The 27,604-nt window shown below is 38.8% G+C and overlaps 1 protein-coding gene across 1 annotated transcript in view; it reads left to right on the forward strand.

Moving 5' to 3' along the window:
* Positions 1-21,361, forward strand: part of LOC124777122 (synaptotagmin-15-like) — a 252,021-nt gene extending 230,660 nt beyond the window's left edge. Inside the window, exons 8-9 of the mRNA XM_047252408.1 lie at positions 14,744-14,873; positions 20,982-21,361. Of these exons, the coding sequence (XP_047108364.1) occupies positions 14,744-14,873; positions 20,982-21,295 (444 nt within the window). The 3' untranslated portion in view covers positions 21,296-21,361. The remainder of the gene's footprint in view (positions 1-14,743; positions 14,874-20,981) is intronic.
* Positions 21,362-27,604: the final 6,243 nt, after the last annotated feature.

The raw sequence follows: 27,604 nt of genomic DNA on the forward strand, positions 1-27,604 counted from the left end.
TGCACATAATAGCTCATGCATTATGAGTAATTTTGAGTCACCAATAACAACTCTTGAGCAGTTTGGACATGCCCCTTACCTGTTGATGCACTCAGTTTCATGTAGCTCAGAGTTTCAAATCTTGGTGTTCCGAAATAATATGGTGAAAGCTGATTCTATAAAGGATAGTGCCAAATGATGTAGGGCACACTTTATTAGCACTATAATGTTGTTAGTGACCAGTTACAGTTTTACATATCACAGTTACACAGGTAAAGAGATGTGCATCTCATCCATCATCATTGTTTTCGAAAGAGAAATAATTTAGATATTAATTAGTGACACAGTCTTTATTTAATTTCACAGTGGCATAATTTGCAGTGACAGAAATGTGAAATCACCATGCACATGATGTAATTTGCAGTACAATTACCAAAATTAATTATGCTGTCCAATTAAATAGTGTTTGTTGAAATTTAACAATTTGAGGTTGCATGTTTACTTTTGTACAGTAGCTTTTATGGTGCAAAGATATACAGTTGCAACTTTTTCCATACATAGTTGTTATATCGCCCCATGAACCATGGACCTTGCCATTGGTGGGGAGGCTTGCGTGCCTCAGCGATACAGATGGCCGTACCATAGGTGCAACCACAACGGAGGGGTATCTGTTGAGAGGCCAGACAAACATGTGGTTCCTGAAGAGGGGCAGCAGCCTTTTCAGTAGTTGCAGGGGCAACAGTCTGGATGATTGACTGATCTGGCCTTGTAACATTAACCAAAACGGCCTTGCTGTGCTGGTACTGCGAACGGCTGAAAGCAAGGGGAAACTACAGCCGTAATTTTTCCCGAGGACATGCAGCTTTACTGTATGATTAAATGATGATGGTGTCCTCTTGGGTAAAATATTCCGGGGGTAAAATAGTCCCCCATTTGGATCTCCGGGTGGGGACTACTCAAGAGGACGTCGTTATCAGTAGAAAGAAAACTGGCGTTCTACGGATCAGAGCATGGAATGTCAGATCCCTTAATCAGGCAGGTAGGTTAGAAAATTTAAAAAGGGAAATGGATAGGTTAAAGTTAGATATAGTGGGAATTAGTGAAGTTCGGTGGCAGGAGGAACAAGACTTTTGGTCAGGTGATTACAGGGTTATAAATCATCATCATCATCATCATTTAAGACTGATTACACCTTTCAGCGTTCAGTCTGGAGCATAGCCCCCCTTATAAAATTCCTCCATGATCCACTATTCAGTGCTAACATTGGTGCCTCTTCTGATGTTAAACCTATTACTTCAAAATCATTCTTAACCGAATCCAGGTACCTTCTCCTTGGTCTGCCCCGACTTCTCCTACCCTCTACTGCTGAACCCATGAGTCTCTTGGGTAACCTTGCTTCTCCCATGCGTGTAACATGACCCCACCATCTAAGCCTGTTCACCCTGACTGCTACATCTATAGAGTTCATTCCCAGTTTTTCTTTGATTTCCTCATTGTGGACACCCTCCTGCCATTGTTCCCATCTACTAGTACCTGCAATCATCCTAGCTACTTTCATATCCGTAACCTCAACCTTATTGATAAGGTAACCTGAATCCACCCAGCTTTCACTCCCATACAACAAATTTGGTCGAAAGATTGAACGGTGCACAGATAACTTAGTCTTGGTGCTGACTTCCTTATTGCAGAAGAGAGTAGATCGTAGCTGAGCGCTCACTGCATTAGCCTTGCTACACCTCGCTTCCAGTTCTTTCACTATGTTGCGATCCTGTGAGAATATGCATCCTAAGTACTTGAAACCGTCCACCTGTTCTAACTTTGTTCCTCCTATTTGGCACTCAATCCGTTTATATTTCTTTCCCACTGACATTACTTTCGTTTTGGAGATGCTGATCTTCATACCATAGTCCTTACATTTCTGATCTAGCTCTGAAATATTACTCTGCAAACTTTCAATCGAATCTGCCATCACAACTAAGTCATCCGCATATGCAAGACTGCTTATTTTGTGTTCACATATCTTAATCTCACCCAGCCAGTCTATTGTTTTCAACATATGATCCATAAATAATATGAACAACGGTGGAGACAGGTTGCAGCCTTGTCTTACCCGTGAAACTACTCTGAACCATGAACTCAGTTTACCGTCAACTCTAACTGCTGCCTGACTATCCATGTAAAGACCTTTAATTGCTTGCAAAAGTTTGCCTCCTATTCCATAATCTCGTAGAACAGACAATAACTTCCTCCTAGGAACCTGGTCATATGCCTTTTCTAGATCTATAAAGCATAGATACAATTCCCTGTTCCACTCATAACACTTCTCCATTATTTGTCGTAAGCTAAAGATCTGGTCCTGACAACCTCTAAGAGGCCTAAACCCACACTGATTTTCATCCAGTTGCTCCTCAACTAATACTCGCACTTTCCTTTCAACAATACCTGAGAAGATTTTACCCACAACACTGATTAAAGAGATACCTCTGTAGCTGTTACAATCTTTTCTGTTTCCATGTTTAAAGATTGGTGTGATTACTGCTTTTGTCCAGTCTGATGGAACCTGTCCCAACTCCCATTTCAATTATCCTGTGTAGCCATTTAAGACCTGACATTCCACTGTACTTGATGAGTTCCGACTTACTCTCATCCACCCCAGCTGCTTTATTGCACTGCAATCTATTGACCATTTTCACCACTTCCTCAAACGTGATCCTATTTCCATCATCATTCCTATCCCATTCTACCTCGAAATCTGAAACATTACTGATCGTATTTTCACCTACATTGAGCAACTCTTCAAAATATTCCCTCCATCTGCCCAAGGCATCCACAGGATTCACCAGCAGTTAAATACAAAATCAAATAGGGGTAATGCAGGAGTAGGTTTAATAATGAATAAAAAATAGGAGTGCGGGTTAGCTACTACAAACAGCATAGTGAACGCATTATTGTGGCCAAGATAGACACAAAGCCCATGCCTACTACAGTAGTACAAGTTTATATGCCAACTAGCTCTGCAGATGATGGAGAAATAGATGAAATGTATGACGAGATAAAAGAAATTATTCAGGTAGTGAAGGGAGACGAAAATTTAATAGTCATGGGTGACTGGAATTTGTCAGTAGGAAAAGGGAGAGAAGGAAACATAGTAGGTGAATATGGATTGGGGGGAAGAAATGAAAGAGGAAGCCGCCTTGTAGAATTTTGCACAGAGCATAACTTAATCATAGCTAACACTTGGTTCAAGAATCATAAAAGAAGGTTGTATACATGGAAGAAGCCTGGAGATACTGACAGGTTTCAGATAGATTATATAATGGTAAGACAGAGATTTAGGAAACAGGTTTTAAATTGTAAGACATTTCCAGAGGCAGATGTGGACTCTGACCACAATCTATTGGTTATGAACTGCAGATTGAAACTGAAGAAACTGCAAAAAGGTGGGAATTTAAGGAGATTGGACCTGGATAAACTGAAAGAACCAGAGGTTGTAGAAAGTTTCAGGGAGAGCATAAGGGAACAATTGACAGGAATGGGGGAAAGAATTACAGTAGAAGAAGAATGGGTAGCTCTGAGGGATGAAGTAGTGAAGGCAGCAGACGATCAAGTAGGTAAAAAGACGAGGGCTAATAGAAATCCTTGGGTAACAGAAGAAATATTGAATTTAATTGATGAAAGGAGAAAATATAAAAATGCAGTAAATGAAGCAGGCAAAAAGGAATGCAAACATCTCAAAAATGAGATCGACAGGGAGTGCAAAATGGTTAAGCAGGGATGGCTAGAGGACAAATGTGAGGATGTAGAGGCTTGTCTCACTAGGGGTAAGATAGATACTGCCTACAGGAAAATTAGAGAGACCTTTGGAGAGAAGAGAACCACTTGTATGAATATCAAGAGCTCAGATGGCAACCCAGTTCTAAGCAAAGAAGGGAAAGCAGAAAGGTGGAAGGAGTATATAGAGGGTTTATACAAGGGCGATGTACTTGAGGACAATATTATGAAAATGGAAGAGGATGTAGATGAAGACGAAATGGGAGATAAGATACTGCGTGTAGAGTTTGACAGAGCACTGAAAGACCTGAGTCGAAACAAGGCCCCGGGAGTAGACAACATTCCATTAGAACTACTGATGGCCTTGGGAGAGCCAGTCATGACAAAACTCTACCATCTGGTGAGCAAGGTGTATGAGACAGGTGAAATACCCTCAGACTTCAAGAAGAATATAATAATTCCAATCCCAAAGAAATCAGGTGTTGACAGATGTGAAAATTACCAAACTATCAGTTTAATAAGTCACAGCTGCAAAGTACTAACGCGAATTCTTTACAGACGAATGGAAAAACTGGTAGAAGCAGACCTCGGGGAAGATCAGTTTGGATTCCGTAGAAATGTTGAAACACGTGAGGCAATTCTAACCTTACGACTTACCTTAGAAGAAAGATTAAGAAAAGGCAAACCTACATTTCTAACATTTGTAGACTTAGAGAAAGCTTTTGACAATGTTGACTGGAATACTCTCTTTCAAATTCTGAAGGTGGCAGGGGTAAAATACAGGGAGCGAAAGGCTATTTACAATTTGTACAGAAACCAGATGGCAGTTATAAGAGTTGAGGGGCATGAAAGGGAAGCAGTGGTTGGGAAAGGAGTGAGACCGGGGTGGTAGCCTCTCCCCGATGTTATTCAATCTGTATATTGAGCAAGCAGTAAAAGAAACAAAAGAAAAATTCGGAGTAGGTATTAAAATTCATGGAGAAGAAGTAAAAACTTTGAGGTTCGCTGATGACATTGTAATTCTGTCAGAGACAGCAAAGGACTTGGAAGAGCAGTTGAACGGAATGGACAGTGTCTTGAAAGGAGGATATAAGATGAACATCAACAAAAGCAAAACGAGGATAGTGGAATGTAGTCAAATTAAATCAGGTGATGCTGAGGGAATTAGATTAGGAAATGAGACACTTAAAGTAGTAAAGGAGTTTTGCTATTTGGGGAGCAAAATAACTGATGATGGTCGAAGTAGAGAGGATATAAAATGTAGACTGGCAGTGGCAAGGAAATCGTTTCTGAAGAAGAAAAATTTATTAACATCGAGTATAGATTTAAGTGTCAGGAAGTCGTTTCTGAAAGTATTTGTATGGAGTGTAGCCATGTATGGAAGTGAAACATGGACGATAACTAGTTTGGACAAGAAGAGAATAGAAGCTTTTGAAATGTGGTGCTACAGAAGAAAGCTGAAGATAAGGTGGGTAGATCACGTAACTAATGAGGAGGTATTGAATAGGATTGGGGAGAAGAGAAGTTTGTGGCACAACTTGACTAGAAGAAGGGATCAGTTGGTAGGACATGTTTTGAGGCATCAAGGGATCACAAATTTAGCATTGGAGGGCAGCGTGGAGGGTAAAAATCGTAGAGGGAGACCAAGAGATCAATACACTAAGCAGATTCAGAAGGATGTAGGTTGCAGTAGGTACTTGGAGATGAAGGAGCTTGCACAAGATTGAGTAGCATGGAGAGCTGCATCAAACCAGTCCCAGGACTGAAGACCACAACAACAACAGTTGTTATACACATGATTGTGTAGTGCAAACTCTTTCTTTAACTGAAACAGTTATTGCATGTACAAAAGCTAATGACAGACTTTGGCTTTAACGAAGATGTGGTTATTAAGTGGTTGCTTGCCAGTCGCAGACTCTAACCTGCCATAGTTGTTACTTGCTTACTCGCTGAACCAGGACTTTCATGAACTGACATAGAGAAGTTAAATCATTGCTTGCTGATTGTAGACTTTCACTTTAACTGTCACAGACATGTGAGCATCAATCTAGCTGGACGTAGTGAGCATCAAGCCAAATGGACACAGACTATTGATTTTGGGGGAGGGATTTGCTTCAGCCTGCTTTTCAAGACAGTGTCTTGGATAGATGTGTTGCTCTTTGGAAGTAGAATTTTTGTTGAATTTCAAGTACATTTTTTACAAAGAGAGGATTATTAAAGGTATTGGATTGTGCTCAGGTTTGCAAACATGGATTCATATAATTTCTTTAGATGAACTAAATTCAACTAATGCATCATGTAATTGCTAAGTCAGACTCCGGTATTTAGGAATACATTATAGAAACAGTCATACATGAACTTTTGCAGCAAAAAGGTGTTGTAAAACCTCAAATATGTACTAAAAACACCCAGTGTGTGAATTATTCTGTAAACAGATGTGGAACGAGGAGTACATTATGCCTAAGAAAATTGTCCATGTGATTTATTTTATTTATGTATTTTTTTTTCATCATTGGATCGCTTTTGGTAGTGACATTGAATACATCAGGATCTACATGGATGGGTTACAAACTAAATGGTATTTAAAAACTCCTTTACACTGTAACAACAAGCTGAGACCAGTTGACCTTTTAGTTCTTGTTTGAAAGCAGATGGTGTTTTCGAGTTCTTAGTACTGCTTGGAAGTTTGTTATATAATGTACATACACGATTTCAGGTTTTTTGTCACTTAACATGTCTATTTCAAGGCATGTGATAATTATCTTTACACCTAGTACTGTAGTTATATATATACTTGTTCATCAAAGCTGTACACTTTAATTTTAGGTACACAATTGTTTCATATATGTACAGAGCGGGCACTGTCAGTATTTGCAATTCTTTGAATTCATTTCTGCAGGACTGTTTTGGTGTCAGTTTCCAAAGCACATCATTACTTTTGTTAGGAGTTTAAGTAATCTGCTTCAGTGTATATTAGCTGCACTATCCCACACAGATATGCTTTAAGAGATATGTGGATGAAGTAGAGCATAATACATTTGTAGCAAAGTGTCATGATCAACAGTTTGTGACTTTTTAGCAGGAGAAATATATTTGTGCCAATTTTTGAGCATATTTTATCTATATGAGTCTCCCATGTCATGAGGCTGTCCACCATCAATCCCAGAAACTTGCTTTGATGAATTTTTGAAGAAGGTCTACTGGAGTCTCCAAGCTTGATATCAAGATCATCTGCTTTGACTGCCCTATTTGCTTGTAATCTCATGTAAGTTGTTCTACTTCCATTTCTGAAAAGGTTGCACTCCCAAAATATTTGTATGCCGTACCATCTCTAAACATGTCCTGGTTACAAGGTCCTTTGCAAACTTGCAAGTAATTAGCAGAGATGTGTCATCAGCATACATGATCACTTTCTCATTTACACCTCTTGGCATGTCATTTACATATAGACCGAGCGAGGTGGTGCAGTGGTTCACACACTGGACTCGCATTCATTAGGACGACGGTTCAATCCCATGTCCGGCCATCCTGATTTAGATTTTCTGATTTCCCTAAATCGCTTCAGGCAAATGCCCGGATGGTTCCTTTCAAAGGGCACGGCTGACTTCCTTCCCCGTCCTTCCCTAATCTGATGAGACCGACGACCTTGCTGTTTGGTCTCTTCCCCCAAACAACCCAACAATTTACATATAGAATAAAAAGTATTGGTCATAATACCAAATCTTCCTTTCCACCACTTTTTTTCTTCTTTGAATGCTGATAGCACATTTTCCCATCTGTTGCCCTTTCTATATTTTATCCCTATGCATTGTTGCCTATTTTCAATAAATGTCTTGATAATATCGTTTGCTCTGCCTCTTATGTCATACTGGTTTAATTTTTGTAACAGGACTCTGTGACATACACAACCAGAAGCTTTTGACAGATTGAGGAATAAACTACAAACATGTTCCTATTTTTCCAATGCCCTGGTTACATAAGTAGTGAAATCTGCCACTGCTGTCTTTGTAGATCAACCTTTTCTGAAACCATGCTGTGTGCTGTTTAATATGTTAAGCTTTATATGAAATTTTTTATCCTATCCTTTGTGGCTATTTCTACAATTGTAGACAGTGCAGATATGATTGGAATAGGTCTGTAGTTTCTGTAGTTGCTGGGATTCCCTTTGTCTCCCCCTTTATATATGGGAATTACTTTTCTTTTCTTTGGGCAATTTGGAAATATTTCTTCGTGGAGTACTTGACTTATAAGCAGTGTGAGGGGCTTACTTATGTACAAAGAAATATGCCCAATTATTTGAAGAGACATACCATCCAATGCCTCTGAATTTTTGTCTTCTAAGACTTTAACCGTTTTTATTACTTCCGACTCATCTGTAGGTGATATATACAATCTGTTACCCTCTTGGACTGTTTTTGAATGTTTTGTTTTCTGACCAACCCATCCATTACATCTCTGTAGTACTGACTGAAAATAGCAGTGACTGATACAGTGTAACACAAAGTTTACACTCGCAATAATCATAAAGAGAGTAAATTGATGAAAAGTGGTGAATTAAACATACTAGTAACAAAAAATAACTCATTTAGAAATAGGTCAAAGCTGATCTTGGAGTTTAACCCTTTCAGTGCTGTGGGCATCTACACATGTCCTGCAACACCATTCCCCAGGTGTTGTGAATGTGTATATGCATGTTGCTTGGGTTTTCCTACAGTGCTGTGCCCCATTGCATACTATCATTTGCAGAGAACCTCATTTCAATTTCTTGAATCATTTGTGAGATATGATGATGTTATGACCACATGGTTCACGATTTGCAAGGATGTGAAAGGGCGAGTCGCGCCAACAATATTTATCACATTGAAAGCCAGCATGTGATATCAACAGTGAAGGGGACAATACTTAAATTACTACTCATAAACTTTTATGTGGTTAGTTTTCCACAGACACTCAACTTAATTGAAAATGCAGAGGTAAGCATGTAGGATGTAAAACAAAGTATCTGGAGAACAAACTGAAATATCATTCTGCTCTCAATTTTAAATAAAATATCGACAGCTTATTTATCTTCCAGTCACTGCTACGTATGAGCTTAAATCAACAATATGCGAAGGTTACACAGCGTGTTTCTAGCTTTGCGAACTCTTTAAAAATTTCGTCCACTGTTTTACATAATTTGATGCAGCACAGTAAGTATGATGGACCAAAAAAAAAAAAATATGCAGCTGCTTTACCAAGTTCAGATATCAGACTGTAATATGTGCAAAAATTAAATTTTTTAGACTAATAGTTTAGAAAAAAATCGGATGATAAGTGTTTTATATCAGCTGGAATGCTGTCTGTCAGCATAGGCACCAGCACTTTTTGTGAGGAGTATGACCATAACAAAAGCAGCCTCAGCACAGAATGCAAAGAGCTCGTCTGTAGCAGCTAAAAAGTTAAACAAATCAAAAATAGAAACAGATCAGTCAGAGAACCTAAAATGTTTAATTTAGTAGGTAGTCATAATGGGGTTGCAATAGAAATTCTAATAAATAGTCAACCAGGCTCATAAGTAACCGGTATTATTAAATAGGGTGCACTCTCCGTAAGTTTTAAGGTCTGTAAAAGAACAGTAATGCCTGACAGCAATTGCATCATAAGTGGGGGTGCCAGCGAAGTTTATCACAATAAAAGCCAGCCAGCTTGTGATGAGGACAGTGAAGGGGACAATACCTTAATTATTACTCATAAACTTTTATGTTGTTAGCCTTCCACAGAGACATGACTTAACTAAATGTTTATGCATGAATTTTTGATTAACAGCTACAAACAGAAAGTTCCAGAAGATATGCAGAAGCATCTCAAATCCTACCTATGTAAATGTGAACAGCTATTTAAGGGAATACTTCACAAGATAAGCTTTACAAACGAACATCACAGGGAAGCGGGAAATGTGTTAAGAACTCTTGAGGAAGATAGAGAATGGAACTGCCATGAAGAAAGCCAAAATCCTACTCCTAGCAAAAATGAAATCAAAACAAACCAGTGTCAAATTCAGGAGCAATATCAACTCAGGCAGCTAAATCAATGTCAACACTGGGAATAGCTCTGTCATCCCCAACAGCACCTTTGAAAGGTACAGTTACAGTGACTACAGAAGTGAAAGCAGCAGCAAAATTTAAGGGCAGCTCTACAAGTAAGGAAGTAGTACTGACAACAAACACATCAGCAACCAGCAGAAACCAACAAACAAAACTTCTTACATCATATCTGGATGCCATCCTTTCTACTCCAGCAACAGAAGACCATGTTACACCTGAGAGCAGAGGTTCCACAGAAAACTCAAAAACAGCAGCACCAGAAAGTATTTATAGAATGCGTCTGAGGCCCAGAAGAAACATAGCAAACTTATCTTCAGAAACAGCAGCAGCGAACACCCAGAGAATGAGACTGTGACAATAAGAACCATAATACAGGATGATGACTTTTTATGGTGTCATGCTGGAATGAGGACAGATCCATGGAGTTGTAATTTTTGTCAGGGACAGTCTGTGATTCACAAAAGTTGATATAAGCCAATTTTTTTGTGAATTACACATCAATTGCATGGGTTGTTTATGCCTTCAGTGGAAAAAATTGGGAACAGAATCAACTTGGCCATCATGTCTGCAGGTGAACTACTTGGCAAGCAGTTGCCAGTGAAAAATTATCACATCCACTGATGACAACTTGGCCATCATGTCTGCATGTGAACTACTTGGTGAGCAGTTGCCAGTGAAAAATTATCACATCCACTGATGACATAATAGTGGTAAAAAAATTCTCCAACTGTAAAACTGTGGATAATTACTGGCTATCCAGCTACCTTGTTAAGAAAACTCTTAATTTGATATGTGAACCTTTGGCACACATTTTTAACAAATTTCTTCAGTTTGGAATTTTCTCTGAGTCATTAAAAATTTCAAGAGTTATGTCTTTAGTTTGGAATTTTCCTTAAGTCATTGAAAATTTTAAAAGTTATACCAGTTTTTAAAAAAGGAGACAAAAATCTGCCCACAGAATTATTGAACTGTCTCAATAGTACCTACAATATCCAAAATATTTGAAACTGTTCTATACAATCAACTATATGATTATTTTGAAGGAAATAACCTCCCTTATGACAGCCAGTTTGGTTAAAGATGGAGAAAAAGTACCACTTCAGCAGTTCTTAACACTGTAAACCAATAAGCACTGATTTTGAAAATAAGAATAATGCTTCACTTGTTCTTTGTGACCTAAGTAAAGCTTGAGAAGCTTGAATTTTATAGGGTACATAATACATCAATAAAATTAATAGCTTCATATTTGAGTAACAGAAAGCAGTATGCCACGGTGAGAAACGTTCTATGATGAAAATTGTTAATACTGGGATATTGCAGTTCTGCATCATTCTTTTTCATAATTGCAGTCAACAATTTGCTGCATCACGTTCCTCAAAAAGTGATTTGCCACAATGACACAATGATAATTACACCTCATCAGGACAGCTCAGTATTACAACAAATGTCACTGCAACCACTAGATGCTGTAGTGAAATGGTTCTCCTGTAACGAACTTCTGTGTAACCCTGACAGGACCCACCATCTTCTTTTAGGACTACCTAATAATACAGAAGATAGAGTGTTTAATATTTGAGGATTCCATATTGACCTGGGGAGAACATATCAGTTATACCAGGTGATTATAATTAAACTGAAGGTGTAGTGCAGTATGGGCTGCATACATTGCAAGCTGGTGAAACATTGTACGCACTTTCATTAATCAGTGCACTCACAGAGTATGCTGAAAAAAATAATGGTCCAGTTTCTACGCCAAGTGAAAAGATGGTGCTGTAAGCTATTGGTATGTGAAATGTTTCCTGCTCTGACAACAGTATGCTGTTTGTCACTCTGTGGTGCATGTTGATTTCTTTTGTGAAGTGACTGTTAGTGTAAAGTGTAATAAGGTTGAAGTTTTCTGTACAAAACACAATAGCTATTGAGAAGAAAAGACCATGCACTGCTGCTAAAGTTGTTTTATCAGAATGGGAGCAGTAGCAGAACTGCATTGTGGAAATATCACCAAAAGAAACAGCTGTGAAGAGACCCTATACCAATAGATGGACTAAAGGATATGACCAAGAAATTTGAAGAAACAGTTGAATTAGATGGTGCAGCAGGGAGAGGGAGGAACCCTATTCCCACGGCAGTTGATGATGAAGTTGCTATAGCTTTTATTGACTGTGCAGCATATGCTTCAAATTCTGGAGCCAGTGCCATGAGAATTATCTCCCCCTTGACCACCAATTCAAAGATTTTGTGATGCACAGGATTCAGAATGCGCATCATATGAAGCCCCAAGAAAGGCATGGATGGAAATGGATGACATGGGGATGGGGAGTATTCTTTGGACAGGTGAAGCACATTTTAGTCTGCATGGTGCCGTGAATGCACAGAACATGGGATTCTACTAACCCTTGTAAGCCACATATTGTGCAGGAATATTCTTTGCACTCAGCTTATGTGACTTGTGGTGTTGTTTCACAAGCTCATTCATTCTTCGAGGAGGACCTGTTAGGTGTACAGTGACATCTGTAAATTATAAGGACCTCCTTGTGCAATATGTGATCCCAGCTTTGTGAGGATCATTTATTGCACAAGGAGGTCCTTTGCAGGAATGCAACTGTGTCCACACCATTATTCTCACGCAAGATGGAGCACACCACACACACCTGCCAGTGAAAGATTTGCTTTGTGAAACCTTCAGTAATGACTGCATCATCTCAAGGAAATTTTGAGATGTGTGGCCTTACAGATCCCCTGACCTAAATCCATGGGAAATCTGGTTGTGGATATATCTGATAGATCGTGTCTATTAGAGCTGTATCCAGACTCTTCATGATCTGAAGGAGTGTGCACAATGACATATTGGTCTGATTACACCAGATATGTTGTGAGCAGCTGTTGACCATGCTGTGTTACAGATGCAGAATGTTGCTGAGCAAGGAGACCATATTGAATGTTGTAGTTTGTGACCATATTCTAATAAACATGCCATAACCACTGTTACCAAATGTTTGATCGTTCCTCCAGTTTTCCTGCACCTGAACCACATTCTCACTGCTTACAGTGCCATATTTTCACCTAGTGGTAGAAAGTGAAACAGCTATTTTTTAGCTTAATCGATGAGCACACCAAGTAATGAACATACCTATGATGTTTCAGTGTCTCATGATGTACACAGCACACACAATACAGCTACTCCAGAATATGTAAGATTGGCCTATTTTGTACTGTTACAGTCTCTCATTTCTCATGTGACAGCTGGAATGCGGGCACTCTGCACATGTATGTGATGTATTGAAAATAACAAAAGTCATAAATGTGTAGGGCTGGTCAAAGAAATTTCGTCAATCTGTGTTTAGAAACCTTCATATACTTACTATTGTAAATCTATATAAAAACAAAGATGAGGTGACTTACCGAACAAAAGCGCTGGCAGGTCGATAGACACACAAACAAACACAAACACACACACAAAATTCAAGCTTTCGCAACAAACTGTTGCCTCATCAGGAAAGAGGGAAGGAGAGGGGAAGACGAAAGGAAGTGGGTTTTAAGGGAGAGGGTAAGGAGTCATTCCAATCCCGGGAGCGGAAAGACTTACCTTAGGGGGAAAAAAGGACAGGTATACACTCGCACACACGCACATATCCATCCACACATACAGACACAAGCAGACATATTTACTATTGTAAATCAGTACATATATGTCACTATACATTAAACTGAATGGAAACGAATTTCAAATAAGAGGAGATATACCCCAACACAACATGAGGACAAAAATTAAAATGGATACTCCAAGACATAGATTGGTAAAAGCAGCTTACTCCCCCATAGTCAGCTCCCTAAATTTTTTTAACGAATTATCACCCTCAGCATCATAGATCTTGACTGCAAATCCATTTTATAACATGAAAAGATTTTTTAGTGTATAGATTGCGAACATCTGTTAAAACTTAAAATTATGCTAAATGTCTGTAACTGTGTGTGCAATTAAATATATGAGAACTGTATTATGTATTACATCCTATTCTGTTGTACAGGTGTATATGGTCAATGGCAAATAAAGATGAATATTTAAAGTCAACTGTAAGACTATTTCTGAAACTATTTAATTGTTTTGAAAATTGTCTTATTTAGACTTTGCTATGTTATATGAACTATAAGACTGTACTATTACCTGGTTTATGTAAATGCTGAATGTCAATAAATCATAAAAGTATAAGGAACCTTATAATGCTTCTGTTGTCTGCAATCCCCTACTTATGAGAATGGCATCCATCTTGAAATCAATCCATATTATTCAAAATCTTTATTAGTCATTTAATTAATTAATAAGTGGCATTGCCTAATCCAGAAAACAATAGAACAACAGAAATATATTATCAAAGTTCAGAATCTTGTAAGTATTGACGCAAAATAGGCAATCAAAATCATGAGTCTTCAAACTTTCAATTCCAGTTATATTAGAAATTAATTAGTTTCAAGTAATTCAAAATAGGTTTCTGGAAAGAGAAGAGTGTCTGCTTTTGAATGAGGGATAACCGTAGCTTGGAATGTATGAATTGGTTCAAAATGTTTTTCCATTACATACTGTGGTTGAAACTGCACTTAGCCATAACTTTTTATTAACTGAGCTTCTAGTGGAATTAACTGCATCTTTGGCATCAGGAAGTTCACTAGGATCACTTAACTTACTGACATTAATGTAAATAATGTTCTGGAACACTCATATGCATTTTATACGTTTTGTATCTTTACTATAGAATAAAAAAATGAAGAAATTTTAGTAGAAAAGAAAACATATGGGGAAGATTCCAAAATCTTAAGTTTCATAATTTCATATGAATGTATAGATTGATGCTGTTTATTTTGAGTATGTGTAGTGTTTGTGTCATTATCAAATTTGCTGTCCTCCTTTCCAGCAACAACGGAACCTTGGAAATGTGATGGTCTCCATGTCATACCAAAGCAGTGACCAGCAGCTTATAATTCATGTGAAGAAAGCAAAAAGCCTTTCAGGATCACACATTGTAAAAAATAATAAAGCGACAGGTAAAGTCTTTCTTGTAATGATATTTAATGGTAGGTGAGAGCCTAAACGTAAGATATAACTAGTCTATAGACAGTGAGTGATAGGAAGTTTTACTAGAATTAATGAATGTGTGGCATTTTTAAATAAGAAAAGCCATATCCTTTATTATGTATTGGAATAGTCTATCTGTCATACCATTCAATAGTTGTAAATCAGAAGTCCTTCCATAAGCTTTAGTTAATACGAACAATTGTGTAATCTGATCTGTAGCTCATGTTGGTTACTGTGGAGAGCAACTTTGTACTAAAGAAAGATTTCGTAACACAAATTTGCAAATTTTTTTGTTTTGGTTCTTTATTTTACTTTCTAGCTTCCAAGCAATAAATTATGAGACTTTCGATATGTAACAGTTGCTCTAGACAAGGCTCTTCTTAACCCTCAAGCAGGCACACAGATTTTTATAATATGAGTGGGCATGTGGTGTGCTTCGTACATGTGTGAAGAATAGTGGTCTTTATGTGACCAAAATCACTGTTTCATCGTAGTTTAATTAAACAACAATAAAATAAACATACATTATATGAGCTAAATCACTGTTTAATTAAACAATGATAAAATAAACTTTCATTGTATCACTCTGTTGCCGCATATGGTTGTTAATCCCTAGTAATGACGCACTTGAAGCACTAAACAGTGCAGTTGCATCAGATCCGAGCCAAACGCTTACTCAATTACTAATTACCTTGTAGACAACTGCCTCACTGTGAGATTGTGCTGCCCGATTGGAATGTGGGACATTTTCTTGCACAGAACATAAATTTTTTCTCACCTTTCTTGCTGTTTATTTTATATGATTCCTGCTCATTTGGACATATGACAACACAAGTTATCACTGTGTTAACTAAAACAATGAGGGAATGGGTATGGGTTTGCTATTTTAAAACAACAATGGAATGATAGAAGACAATGTTATTTGTGGTTGGCGCACTTTATACATAGGCCAGCGTGCTTGAGGGTGAAGAGGCTGATGGAAACATCATTGAGATCACAAGGGCTAAACTTAATATGATTGAATCCAGTAACCGTTCACCCCATTAGCTGAAAGGTCAGCGCATTGGAATGCCACGCACGGGGTCCCTGGTTTGATTCCCGGCTGGGGTGGGAGATTTTCTCCCTTCAGGGGCTGGGTGTTTTGCTGTCCTCATCGTCATTTTACCCCCATTGTTGATGCACAAGTCGCCCAATGTGGCGTCACACTCAATAAGACTTGCATCTAGTAGCCTATTTCTTTTATTAATTAATTTTTTATCAGATAATACTAAAATTGAACCTTTTCATCTCTGTACTGATGTTGCAATCTCACAGTAGAAGTCAGTCTGATTCTTATTTCCAAAAACTTTGTGGAAGTAAGATTTAACTTATGATCATTTATTAAAAAGACCACCTATTCTGAGAGAGGGTGAAGAATGATTAGAAGACTTGTGATGATTAATTCTTATAGCCACCAGAAAACATACTATGTGGAGTACAACCAATCAAAATAATCAAAATATCACCTGCTGTGTGTTAAATTGATGGATATGAGAGCATATAAAGATGGAAACAATCAAGCTAACTTTTCATCTTGTTATGGAATGTCAGAACTGCTACAGAAACTTTAGATACTGGTGAAAGTGATCTATATGTTTTAAAAGGAAAATAGAGGTCTGTTAATAGATAATCCGGTGTGTGAAAACTGTATGTTTTTTTTTTCATTTTTTCCTATCCCCCTGTCTTCACCATTAGTCTGGCTACATCATAGTGAGACACTAAAACACAATTTTTGTTGCTGAAACTAGGCCATTTATTTCATGGCTTTCCAAAGGCCTCACCTTTTGCCCCAGTCCCAAATTCAACCATGCGGAACCAGTTAAAGACCTTCTCTTCTTCTCCCGGTCCCTACAGTGGAAACACTTTTTTGCCACCAACCCGACCAATCAGACTCAACAAAAGACCAACATTGAACCTTGCCTAACTCAGTTCCTCCTCCATCCAACCGTGATCCACCCCCACTGCCTCCAAACCACCCCTTGTTAACGTTCCAGAATTTCTTATCCTCGAACCTTGCCTCACCATCATTCCCCAAATCCCTCAACATGCATACTAACCTTACACCCGCAGAAAGAACCACAGTCCACCATCTAAAAACTGATCCCGATCTTATAATCCTACCTGCAGACAAAGGCTCCACCACCGTTGTTTTGAACCGCAAGGATTACGTGGCTGAAGGACTCTGTCAGCTATCAGATACTTCCACCTACAAACCATGCCACATTGATCCCATTCCAGCAATCCAGTTAGATCTCCAGTCACTATTCAAATCCTTAGGCCCATCCCAGAACCTCATCCCAGAGTCCATCTCTCTACTTACCCCTACCACTCCCCGCACACCCACCTTCTACATGCTTCCTAAAGTCCATAAACCCAACCACACAGGATGCCCCATTGTGGCCGGTTACTGTGCCCCCACTGAGAGAATCTCTGCCTTCAACCTATTACCCGGAACCTATCCTCGTATATAAAAGATACCAACCATTTCCTCAACTGACTCTCCACAGTTCCTTACCCTTTACCGCACGGTGCCCTGCTCGCCTCTATTGATGCCACTTCCATGTACACTAACATTCCTAATGCCCATGGCCTTACTGCTATCGAGTGCTACCTTTCCAGATGCCCTATGAATTCCAAACCAACAACCTCCTTCCTAGCCTCCATGACCAACTATATCCTCACCCACAATTATTTCTCCTTTGAAGGCATTACCTACAAACAAATCCATGGTACGGTTATGGGCACCCCCATGGCACCATCCTATGCTAACCTAATCATGGGCCATCTAGAGGAATCCTTCATAATAACCCAGAACCCTAAACCCCTCACCTGGTTCAGATTCATTGATGACATCTTTGCTATCTGGATTGAAGGTGAGGACACCTTATTCACATTCCTCCAGGACCTCAACAACTTCTCCCCCATTTGCTTCACCTGGTCCTACTCAACCCAACAAGCCACCTTCCTAGATGTTGACCTCCACCTCAGAGATGGCTACATCAGTACCTCCATCCATATCAAACCTACTAATCACCAGCAGTACCTCCCAAGTCGACAGCTGCCACCCGTTTCATACCAAGAAGTCCCTTCCGTACAGCCTAGCTAGCCGTGGTCGTCGCATCTGCAGTGACGAGCAGTCCCTCTCTAAATATACTGAGGGTCTCACTGAAGCCTTTGCTGACCGTAATTATCCTCCCATCCTTGTACAAAAACAAATCTCCCGTGCCTTATCTTTCCAGTCTCCCACCACCTCCCAAAGTCCCACAGTCTGGCCACAGAGGAGCATTCCCCTCGTAACTCAGTACCATCCGGGACTGGAGCAACTGAATTAAATTCTCTGCCAGGGTTTTGATTACCTCTTGTCATGTTCTGAAATGAGAAATGTCTTACCCACTATCCTTCCCACCCCTCCTACCATGGCATACTGCCGTCTACTGAACCTACACAATATACTCATCCATCTTTACACAACCCCTGCTCCCAAACCTTACCTCATGGCTCATACCCCTGTTATAGACCTAGATGCAAGACCTGTCCCATACATCCTCCTACCACCATCTACTCCAGACTGGTCACTAACATTACCTATCACATCAAAGGCACACCATTTGCATGAAAAGTATATTGTCAGCACTTCACAACATGCTTTCACCCCTATATGCACTTATTGTTGAAGAGACATTCCCACTCTCCACACATACAAGCTCATTTTACGTATGTTAGTGTGATGTGGTGGCTGTGCTGGCTATTTGCTGATTTAACAAGATTGCCAGTCAATAAGAGTTCATTAGCCAGAAATGGGCGACTATTCCTCAATTATGACCAAACATATTCCTTGAGACTTAGTGTTTGAATTTAAAATTTTGACAGTTGGTATTGTTGCTGAATACAGTGCATTGGAAATACGTGCAAAAAGATGAGACGTAGTTATAAGTGGCACAAGAGGAGGTGGTGGCTGACCCCCTTCACCAAGTATTGGCTCAGTCTGGAACACTTCACACTGACTGTCTTGTTTTTCAATTACCACTGCAACCTGGCAATAGCTGTATCATAATTGCACATTAAGCTCCATATTGGAAGTTGTGGTTGCAACATTGATTGTGGACTATGTCAGCATTTTCTCTCTCACATCTTCCCTCTCCACAATGGCCTAAAATACTCCCTTAACTCCACCATCATCCATGGTGAAAACATCTATCTTTTGTGTCACATAATAACTCATTTAGTCATATTGAATGTCAATAGGAAGAAAATGGGACAAAGTCAAGGGAGACGTCAACTAAGAACTTATAATTGAGGTAAATCTTACTAGGAAGAAATGTAAAATCGGGGCATTTTTAGCATTAATCTTATGGATTTTTCACAGGGGCTACAAATTTATGGTGGAGAATTACAAAAAATTTAAAATGAGAGAATGTAAAATCGAAGTTCCACTGTATTGCCTCTAAACTTAATATGCCAAATTACCTTTTAGGGTGTGTTTTACCACTTAACAGTGAAATTGGGCAAAATATTGCATAATTTGACTCCTCTATATTCCCACCAAGTTCCATGAAGATTATTTATTTACACCTGGGAATGTTCCATTGTAAGCAATCATCAATATAATGTGCATAAAAATGGAATCTATAATCCAGGCCGGCCAGTGTGGCTGAGCGTTTCTAGGCACTTCAGTCTGGAACCGCGCGACCGGTACGGTCGCAGGTTCGAATTCTGCCTCGGGCATGGATGTGTGTGGTGTCCTTAGGTTAGTTAGGTTTAAGTAGTTCTAAGTTCTAGGGGACTGATGACCTCAGATGTTAAGTCCCATAGCGCTCAGAGCCATTCTTTTTTTATAATCCAGCTTAGCACCTGAAAATACATTAATGTCAACAACACTGGAAAAAACTTGTAAATCAGGAGTATTCTTATTCTTCTAGGTGCAAGACTTTGCAGTCATCACTTCCTTATACAGGGACATTTTTGAGAAATATCTTGCTTGCATCATTCTGAAATTTAACGTTTCATTTTTAATGAAAGCTGAAAAAGTTAATAGAAAATGCATTCTGCCATATGCACATAAGTGGTGATGCTTCAGAGTCATATATAAGCTTAATGCTCCACAAGAAAAGCAATTGTTTAGAAATCCAAGACATGCTGCAATTTGTGGGATAAAAAAACTGTTCAGGACAGATTACTCTGAGCCACTAAAATGTAATAAAATAACATTGTGATGCAATATGTACATTTCATAGATAAGTTTGTCTCCATTCTAATCCAATGAAATCTCTTGCAGAAACCAATATGATATTAAATGTCAGCAGTGTTCCTTGTTGTAGACACTAAATACCTGAGCTTTTAACAGTCCTCTTCCTTCCAACAGCTCATCCCTCTTGCCAGAGGAAGAAACCCTTGAAGTTCTCACGTCTTTTTGACCTTTTCTTTTGTTAGTTGTCAACTGTTGATTTGTTTGTTGAAGTTAAGTAAGCAAAATGCAGAACAAATGGTTAAGGATGCTTGATGTAACAGGTACTCTAATATAAAGAGAAATTTAACATAGAGAGAAATATATTACTCAGTTGGACCAGTTAAAAGACTGATGACTATGTAATAGGTGAAATGGTATGCTGAACCCTATCATCTCTTCCCAAAAAGCTGAACATGGGCTTTATATATTCATTTAACTTGGGGCATTGATGTATAATCTTGTGAATAGAAGCTATGTGCTTCTTCTCTCTCACTTTGTTGTCCAAGTCCTGACGGTGAACACTATTCTGAGCAACTGCGTTAAAACTACTTATCAAGTGGCTGACTATCACCAGATGGTGTATCTGGAAAATAGGAGATGATAGAACCAAACAAAAATAAAGTTAGACTTTATGTTACTTTTAAAATAAGAATAAAATAATCCATGAATTTATAATTTTATATTTTCCATGTTCCAGGTAACTATTCTCCAGTATTGTGTTTATGTAAATTACCTGTAAATGTTTTGTGTCATTTACCATATTAATTGAAACTTGGTCTAATATTACTACTTTGCTTGAATTTTGTTTCAGTGAAATGGAATACTTTTGTTAAAATCACTTGCTTCTGTGGTGATGAGAAGATCAAAACAAAAAAGTCACCTGTAATTCAGGATGAGCAAAATCCTGTGTACGACTACAGTTGTGCTCTCAAGCTACCATCAGAACATTCGGATGAATGCTATGTTGTTATATCTGTGATGATGAAAGGACTATTTAAGAAAGATATACCGATTGGGCGTCTGATACTGGGACCCTCTTTTTACTCAGGACATGCTGCAACCATATGGGGAAGGGTTATGCTTTACCATGAGTCCATAACACACTGGTTTCCCTTGTATTTATAGTGATAAAAATGCTTATAACTTTGTATTTACTTCTTGGATGATGCTTAAATGTTCATGTGCACATAGGATCTGTGTCATCAAATGGTTGCTGAGTGCATGTGACTTACATTCCTGCTATCACAATCAAGCAGTTATATATTTAAACAAAAAGAGAATGCAACTTTTGTGACCTCCAGGTTTCTGTCTGTGGTACAGATGGTAAATGAAGTGTGAGAAAGTTTTGTTAAGCACAATAATGAGAAATTACTAAACTGTCATACCTCACCAGTGACCCCCAAAAGCATCGCTACAAATTCAGTTTCCTGATATTGATCTGTATATCTGTGAGAACTGCAGAACTTAAAAATGATTGGATATTAGTGTCAACACCCAGTGTGGAAGCAGAATGACCCAGTGCGCTACCACATAATGCAATATGAAGGGGGTGGCAGGGGTGGGGGGGGGTGGAGTTAGTGAGTAGTGAGTGAGGGAGAGGGAGAGGGAGAGAGAGAGAGAGAGAGAGAGAGAGAGAGAGAGAGAGAGAGAGAGGCTGACAGAAGTGTATAAGACAGTTATGAGATTGCCACTGTAGACATTCACTGTAAGAAGATATAACACAGATGAAGATATATTAGTACACAGCAAAATTTCACGGTTTTGGCAACATTTTAAATCTCCTTACAGATTTAGATTGTGCTGAGCTAGTACTACAAATGCAAAGTTGTCTTATCAGCTGAGCTTTGCAGACAAACTTCACAGCTAAGACCAGGGCTTTCACCTGCCATTACTTTATTCCTCCTGCTAGAAGCACCCCGTGAGCTGTGTCTAAGACACCCAGTGTTGCATTTTTTCTTTCAGGGCTGTTAGCTACACAATGCAATAGACACACATCCATAGAGTTTGGAAAGTAGGAAAGAAATGCTGTGAAAATTATGCTTGGAATGAGCTGTGAAATGCTGTGAAGTGTAGTTCAGCTGATAAGAGCACTGTGTAAGAAAGGCAAAGGTCCAAATTTGAGTTGTAGTCTAGTATATAGTTGTAATGAGTCAGGAATTTTTGTTAAAATTCAAATCCTGCTGCAGAATAAAAGACTCTTTCTCAGCAGCATTTTGGCACATTCATAAAATAAATCATGTATTTTAGGTTCTTGTTAGCAATCCAGTTCATTGGTTTCCTAAACTAGATCAGTGGGCCTTATGATGTCAAATGCGGGATATTGTTTGATAAATTGTGTTCATAAAAGTATCAGAACATTCCCCATGCAAGACTGAGATTTGTCAAAAGTATTTTATCCATCAGCAACCTTATACATGAAGAATGTTTCCATTTGATGTGTTTTGAGTATATTTTGCTCAGAATCTCAATGATTATTGTTTGTATTATGACTTCATAGCATAGCATAATCAGTACATTGAATGGGTCCTATGTGATATATCTGCAAGAAACTGTAAGAAACTGCATTCAATATTAGAAGTAATATACCAGCAAACAAAAAAGATCAGAGACATAATAAATCATGAATTACTGTCTTCTACAGCTACAGTCATGTTCTACAAACCATTGTGAAGTGCATAAAAGAAGAAATTTTCCATTCTACAATTTATTAGGGCTTCTTTCCCCATTCCATTTGCATGTGGCATGCAGGAAGAATGGTTGCCTAAATGCTTCAGTGCACACTGCTTTGGGAAGAAGGATGTAAATCCACTTTCCACAGTTGAACACAGTACGCTTACATCCTTATGCTTGAAAGTTCGTGCATTTAACCCCAAATGAAGAAAAGAAACATGCCCACTTAAAGTATTCAAAATGGGCTGATAACCTGTTGCTCAAGAGAAGTTCTCAATATTCCCTGTTAGAGAGTTACACTATCTCATTTTATTCCTGTTTCTGTACCCACACACATTTTCTGAAAGAAGAGCGATGTAGGAAGATTGCTTCAGATGTAATGTACCAGCTCTTTTTCTCAGAGGTTGTGTATCAGAAATTTTTTTGGGTAAAATGCTTTTTAAGTCATCCGATAAGGGTAACTGAGTAAAACGGGTTATGAAATAATGTTTTTTGATAAATGTTTTTCAGTGATAATGAATTTTGATGCCCCTAACAGTTCCTGTACATTGTGTGTGCATACTCACTCAACAGAAGCTGCAACACCGACCTCTGCAGTTGACGCTGTTAAACATCTTAACACCGAGTTTGCCAATTTGAGTCCTGGCAACTGAAATTTGTTTTACCACTTATAAGGTAGTGCAGAAAAAAAAACAAAAAACATAGAAAAATAATGTGAATACTGTACAGAATTAAAGTTCACAGAAACGGATTCCTTCCAAACTGTCATAATGTGATGGAAGTCTGACCTTGGATCATATGCTGATGAGCCAAAACATTGTGACCACTGTCCTCCACAAGACTGAATGCCAACTGGTGACATTGTTGACACAGAACACAGTATGGGAAGTTTGTGAGTGCAGCAGAGATGAAAGGAGAATCATTCACTGACATAAGGAACTTTAATAAAGGACAGATTGTTGTGATCCAGCATCTGAGAACATGCATCTCAGAGAGCAAAGCTAGTTGGTTGTTCACATGCTACTGTTGTGAGAATCTATGGAAAGTGGTTGAAGAACAGTGAAAACATGATTAGGTGACGAGATGTGGACATCCAAGCCTCATCACAGAACATAGAGATCTCAGGGTTGCCCACTCTGTAACACAGATAAGCTGTGATCTATGGCAGATATCACGCTGGTGCAGTACAAGTGTTTTGAAACACACCTGAATGGTGGGAACAAGTTGGGCATTAGGGTCTGCAGCAATCACTCACTTTGTGTTCACATGTTGATCCAATGATACCACTGAGCAGAGGCCCATCGATATTGGACCATGAATCAATGGAAATATGTTGCCTGGTTGGATGAATATTTTGCCTGGATACACTGTCATCCAATTCACATCTACTCAAAACATACTTTGCACCATGAACACTGCCCTTTGAGGGCTGTAATATGCTACTGGGGAGACATTTTCTTGTGCTTCCATGGGTCCTACAATAGTAATCAAACAAAGCTTGAGAGCTGCTGGCTACATGGGCATTTTTGTGGACCACCTGCATCCCTTCCTGTTTTCTCCAGTGGTGAAGGCATCTTCCAGCAGGATAACTGTCTAAGGATCACTTGTGGGATGCTACTTAGTGCCAGTTATGAATGCTCACAAATAGTGCCCCACAATTTACAGGGTCTGAATGACCAATGCATAGACTTCTGGTGCACATACCTCCAGAAACCCACCAAGGACATGTCAAATTTGTGCAATGTAGAATCATTGCTGTTTACATTTGCAATACTGTCCTGTCATTCATTTCTAATAGTTGCTCATTGAAGAATTAATATATTCCAAGTATCATGTTAGAATATGGGCACTAGTTACAGTTGGGTATGGGTACCCCTGATAGCATGTTTACTAGTAAATTACTTATTTTGATGTAGCATCACAACCTTTCACAGCAAATAAAACAGACAAAAATTCACAATTCAGTTTTATGCTGTGGCTTCCACCTTTTTATTTACAGTTGATGAGCCTATGTGCAAGCATATGGGGTCTTTTAAAAAAAAATCCAGAACATTTGTAATTCCATGCCAATGATGTTTGTTGTTGTTGTTGTTGTTGTTGTAGTCTTCAGTCCTGAGACTGGTTTGATGGCAGCTCTCCATGCTACTCTATCCTGTGCAAGCTGCTTCATCTCCCAGTATGTACTGCAGCCTACATCCTTCTGAATCTGCTTAGTGTATTCAGCTCTTGGTCTCCCTCTACGATTTTTACCCTCCACGCTGCCCTCCAATACTAAATTGGTGGTCCCTTGATGCCTCAGAACATGTCCTACCAATCAATCCCTTCTTCTAGTCAAGTTGTGTAACAAACTCCTCTTCTCCCCAATTCTATTCAATACCTCCTCATTAGTTATGTGATCTACCCATCTAATCTTCAGCATTCTTCTGTAGCACCACATTTTGAAAGCTTCTATTCTCTTCTTGTCCAATCTATTTATCATCCGTGTTTCACTTCCATACATGGCTACACTCCATACAAATACTCTCAGAAACGACTTCCTGACACTTAAATCTATACTTGATGTTAACGAATTTCTCTTCTTCAGAACGCTTTCCTTGCCATTGCCAGTCTACATTTTATATCCTCTCTACTTCGACCATCATCAGTTATTTTGCTCCCCAAATAGCAAAACCCCTTTACTACTTTAAGTGCCTCATTCCATACTCTAATTCCCTTAGCATCACCTGAGTTAATCGACTACATTCTATTATCCTCATTTTGCTTTTGTTGATGTTCATCTTATATACTCCTTTCAAGACACTGTCCATTCCGTTAAACTGCTCTTCCAAGTCCTCTGCTGTCTCTGACCAATGATGTACAGGAGCATAACATGGTTGGTGTTGCTGCATGTGCCTGTGTTTAAAGTGTAACTGCCAGAGGTTTCATTGTTGTATGTCTGTTAGCTATTGTTCAGTGCTGTATTGAGTGGAATGCTGTGTTACACATTTTGTGAATTTTGAGATGGCAGAGTTAGAGGAGCATAGTGTCTGCATTAAATTTTGCTAAAACTCAAGAAAACCTTTACAGAGGCACTCCAAATGATGCAGGAAGCCTACGGCAGTGAGTGCTTAAGCCATGAATGGTTAGCATGGTTTAAAAGTGGTTGGATGGAAGTTAAAAGATGACCCTCATTCAGGATGTCCTTCGACATGTACTAATGATGCTCATGCCAGGTACATTAATGAAATAGTGCATGCCAATCTAAGACTTGCTGTCTGAGAGATTGCAGAAGAATGTAATATTTCAGTTGGATCATGTCATGGAATCCTGACACAGCACCTTGGAATGCATCACCTTTCCACTAAGTTTGTCCCACAGTTCACGAGTCAGGACCAGAAAGACCTTCACCTGCGTGACTATTGCACAAGAAACAGAATCAGTATGCTGCCTCATCCTCTGTATTCTCCAGACATGGTGCCTGCAGACGTTTTTTATTTCCAAAGTTGAAAACCCCATTGAAAGGATGAAGATTTGCAATGACAGAAGACAAAGAAAATTCACAGACGGTGCTTTGTGTGATCCAGCAAGACATACCAAGACAGTTTCTTGAAATTGAAACAATGTTGGGAGTGGTGTATCAATTGTGGAGGAGTGTATTTTGAAGGAGACCATGCACAATAAGTAAAAGGTGAGCACATAAAAATTTTGTGGACAAAATTCCAGAATGCTTTAAACAGACCTTGTATGTCTTATTGACATGGAATCAAGCTAGTGTGTCTCTTCTCTTTGTGGCTTAAACAGTACTTGCTGTAACCACTACAGTATTGTGCTTTGTTACATAACTAACCTAAAAAGATGGATGAACATGCTACTAAGAAAAACAAATTTCAAAAAATGTGGACCAACATATTATTAAATGGGCGGTCATAATGTTCTGGTTCAACAGTACATATGTCTGGAATATCAGTTTTACATAGGACACAATACCATACTAGATAGCACAACCTCTCACTAAATTCTGTCTGATTACTCCAAACTGTATTCAGAGTTATGAAGACAAGTGATGCAGTTGTTGTCCCAGTTGACATTTGCAGAATGACTTCCTGCTACACTGCATCCAAACCTTAACTGACTACTGTTGGTCACCTGATTGCTAGCACTGGGTTTCTAGTACCAACACTGTTCTTGCAAACATGCGCCATTCAGCAACAAGCATTTGCACTGAATGGCAGCTGCTAGTCCAATCGGTGGATATAAAATGACCCAGTTTCTAACAAAAATGTAAAATATTCCTTATTCATTGGTATCTAATAATTTTCCCTAAGGAGAGGTTCACCTGCTCACATTGTGTATCACTCTTGGTCACAAAATAAAGTGAAAAGCTTTTTGAAAGCCCTATGAATGCTGCTGGACGCTCTAAGAAAAATACAATTGTTTTCTGGGGCCAAGGTATTTACAATGGGGCTACTTGGCACAGCCTCATGCTATATTAATGTAAAGCTAGTATTGCAGTATGAGATGTAAGCTCCAGTAATGTGTGTTACTTATGTCCTTGGAGTCTTTCATGGTTGCATGTCTGAAAAAATCTTGGTTTTCAGGCCAAGTCAATTTGAAAAAAAAAAAAAAAAAAAAGCTTTTGGGGTTTCAACGGCTGTTCTTGCAGTAAATCTCAGCGCACATTTTTCCATATGAGCATAAGTAAGACATTGAGAAATCTGCGTGGTAGTGGTTTGTACCCATGTCAAATTCATGTTCATGAGGCATTAAATAAAGATGAATTCCAGT

Source organism: Schistocerca piceifrons, chromosome 2 (genome assembly GCF_021461385.2).
Source record: "Schistocerca piceifrons isolate TAMUIC-IGC-003096 chromosome 2, iqSchPice1.1, whole genome shotgun sequence".
Lineage (NCBI taxonomy): Eukaryota > Metazoa > Arthropoda > Insecta > Orthoptera > Acrididae > Schistocerca > Schistocerca piceifrons.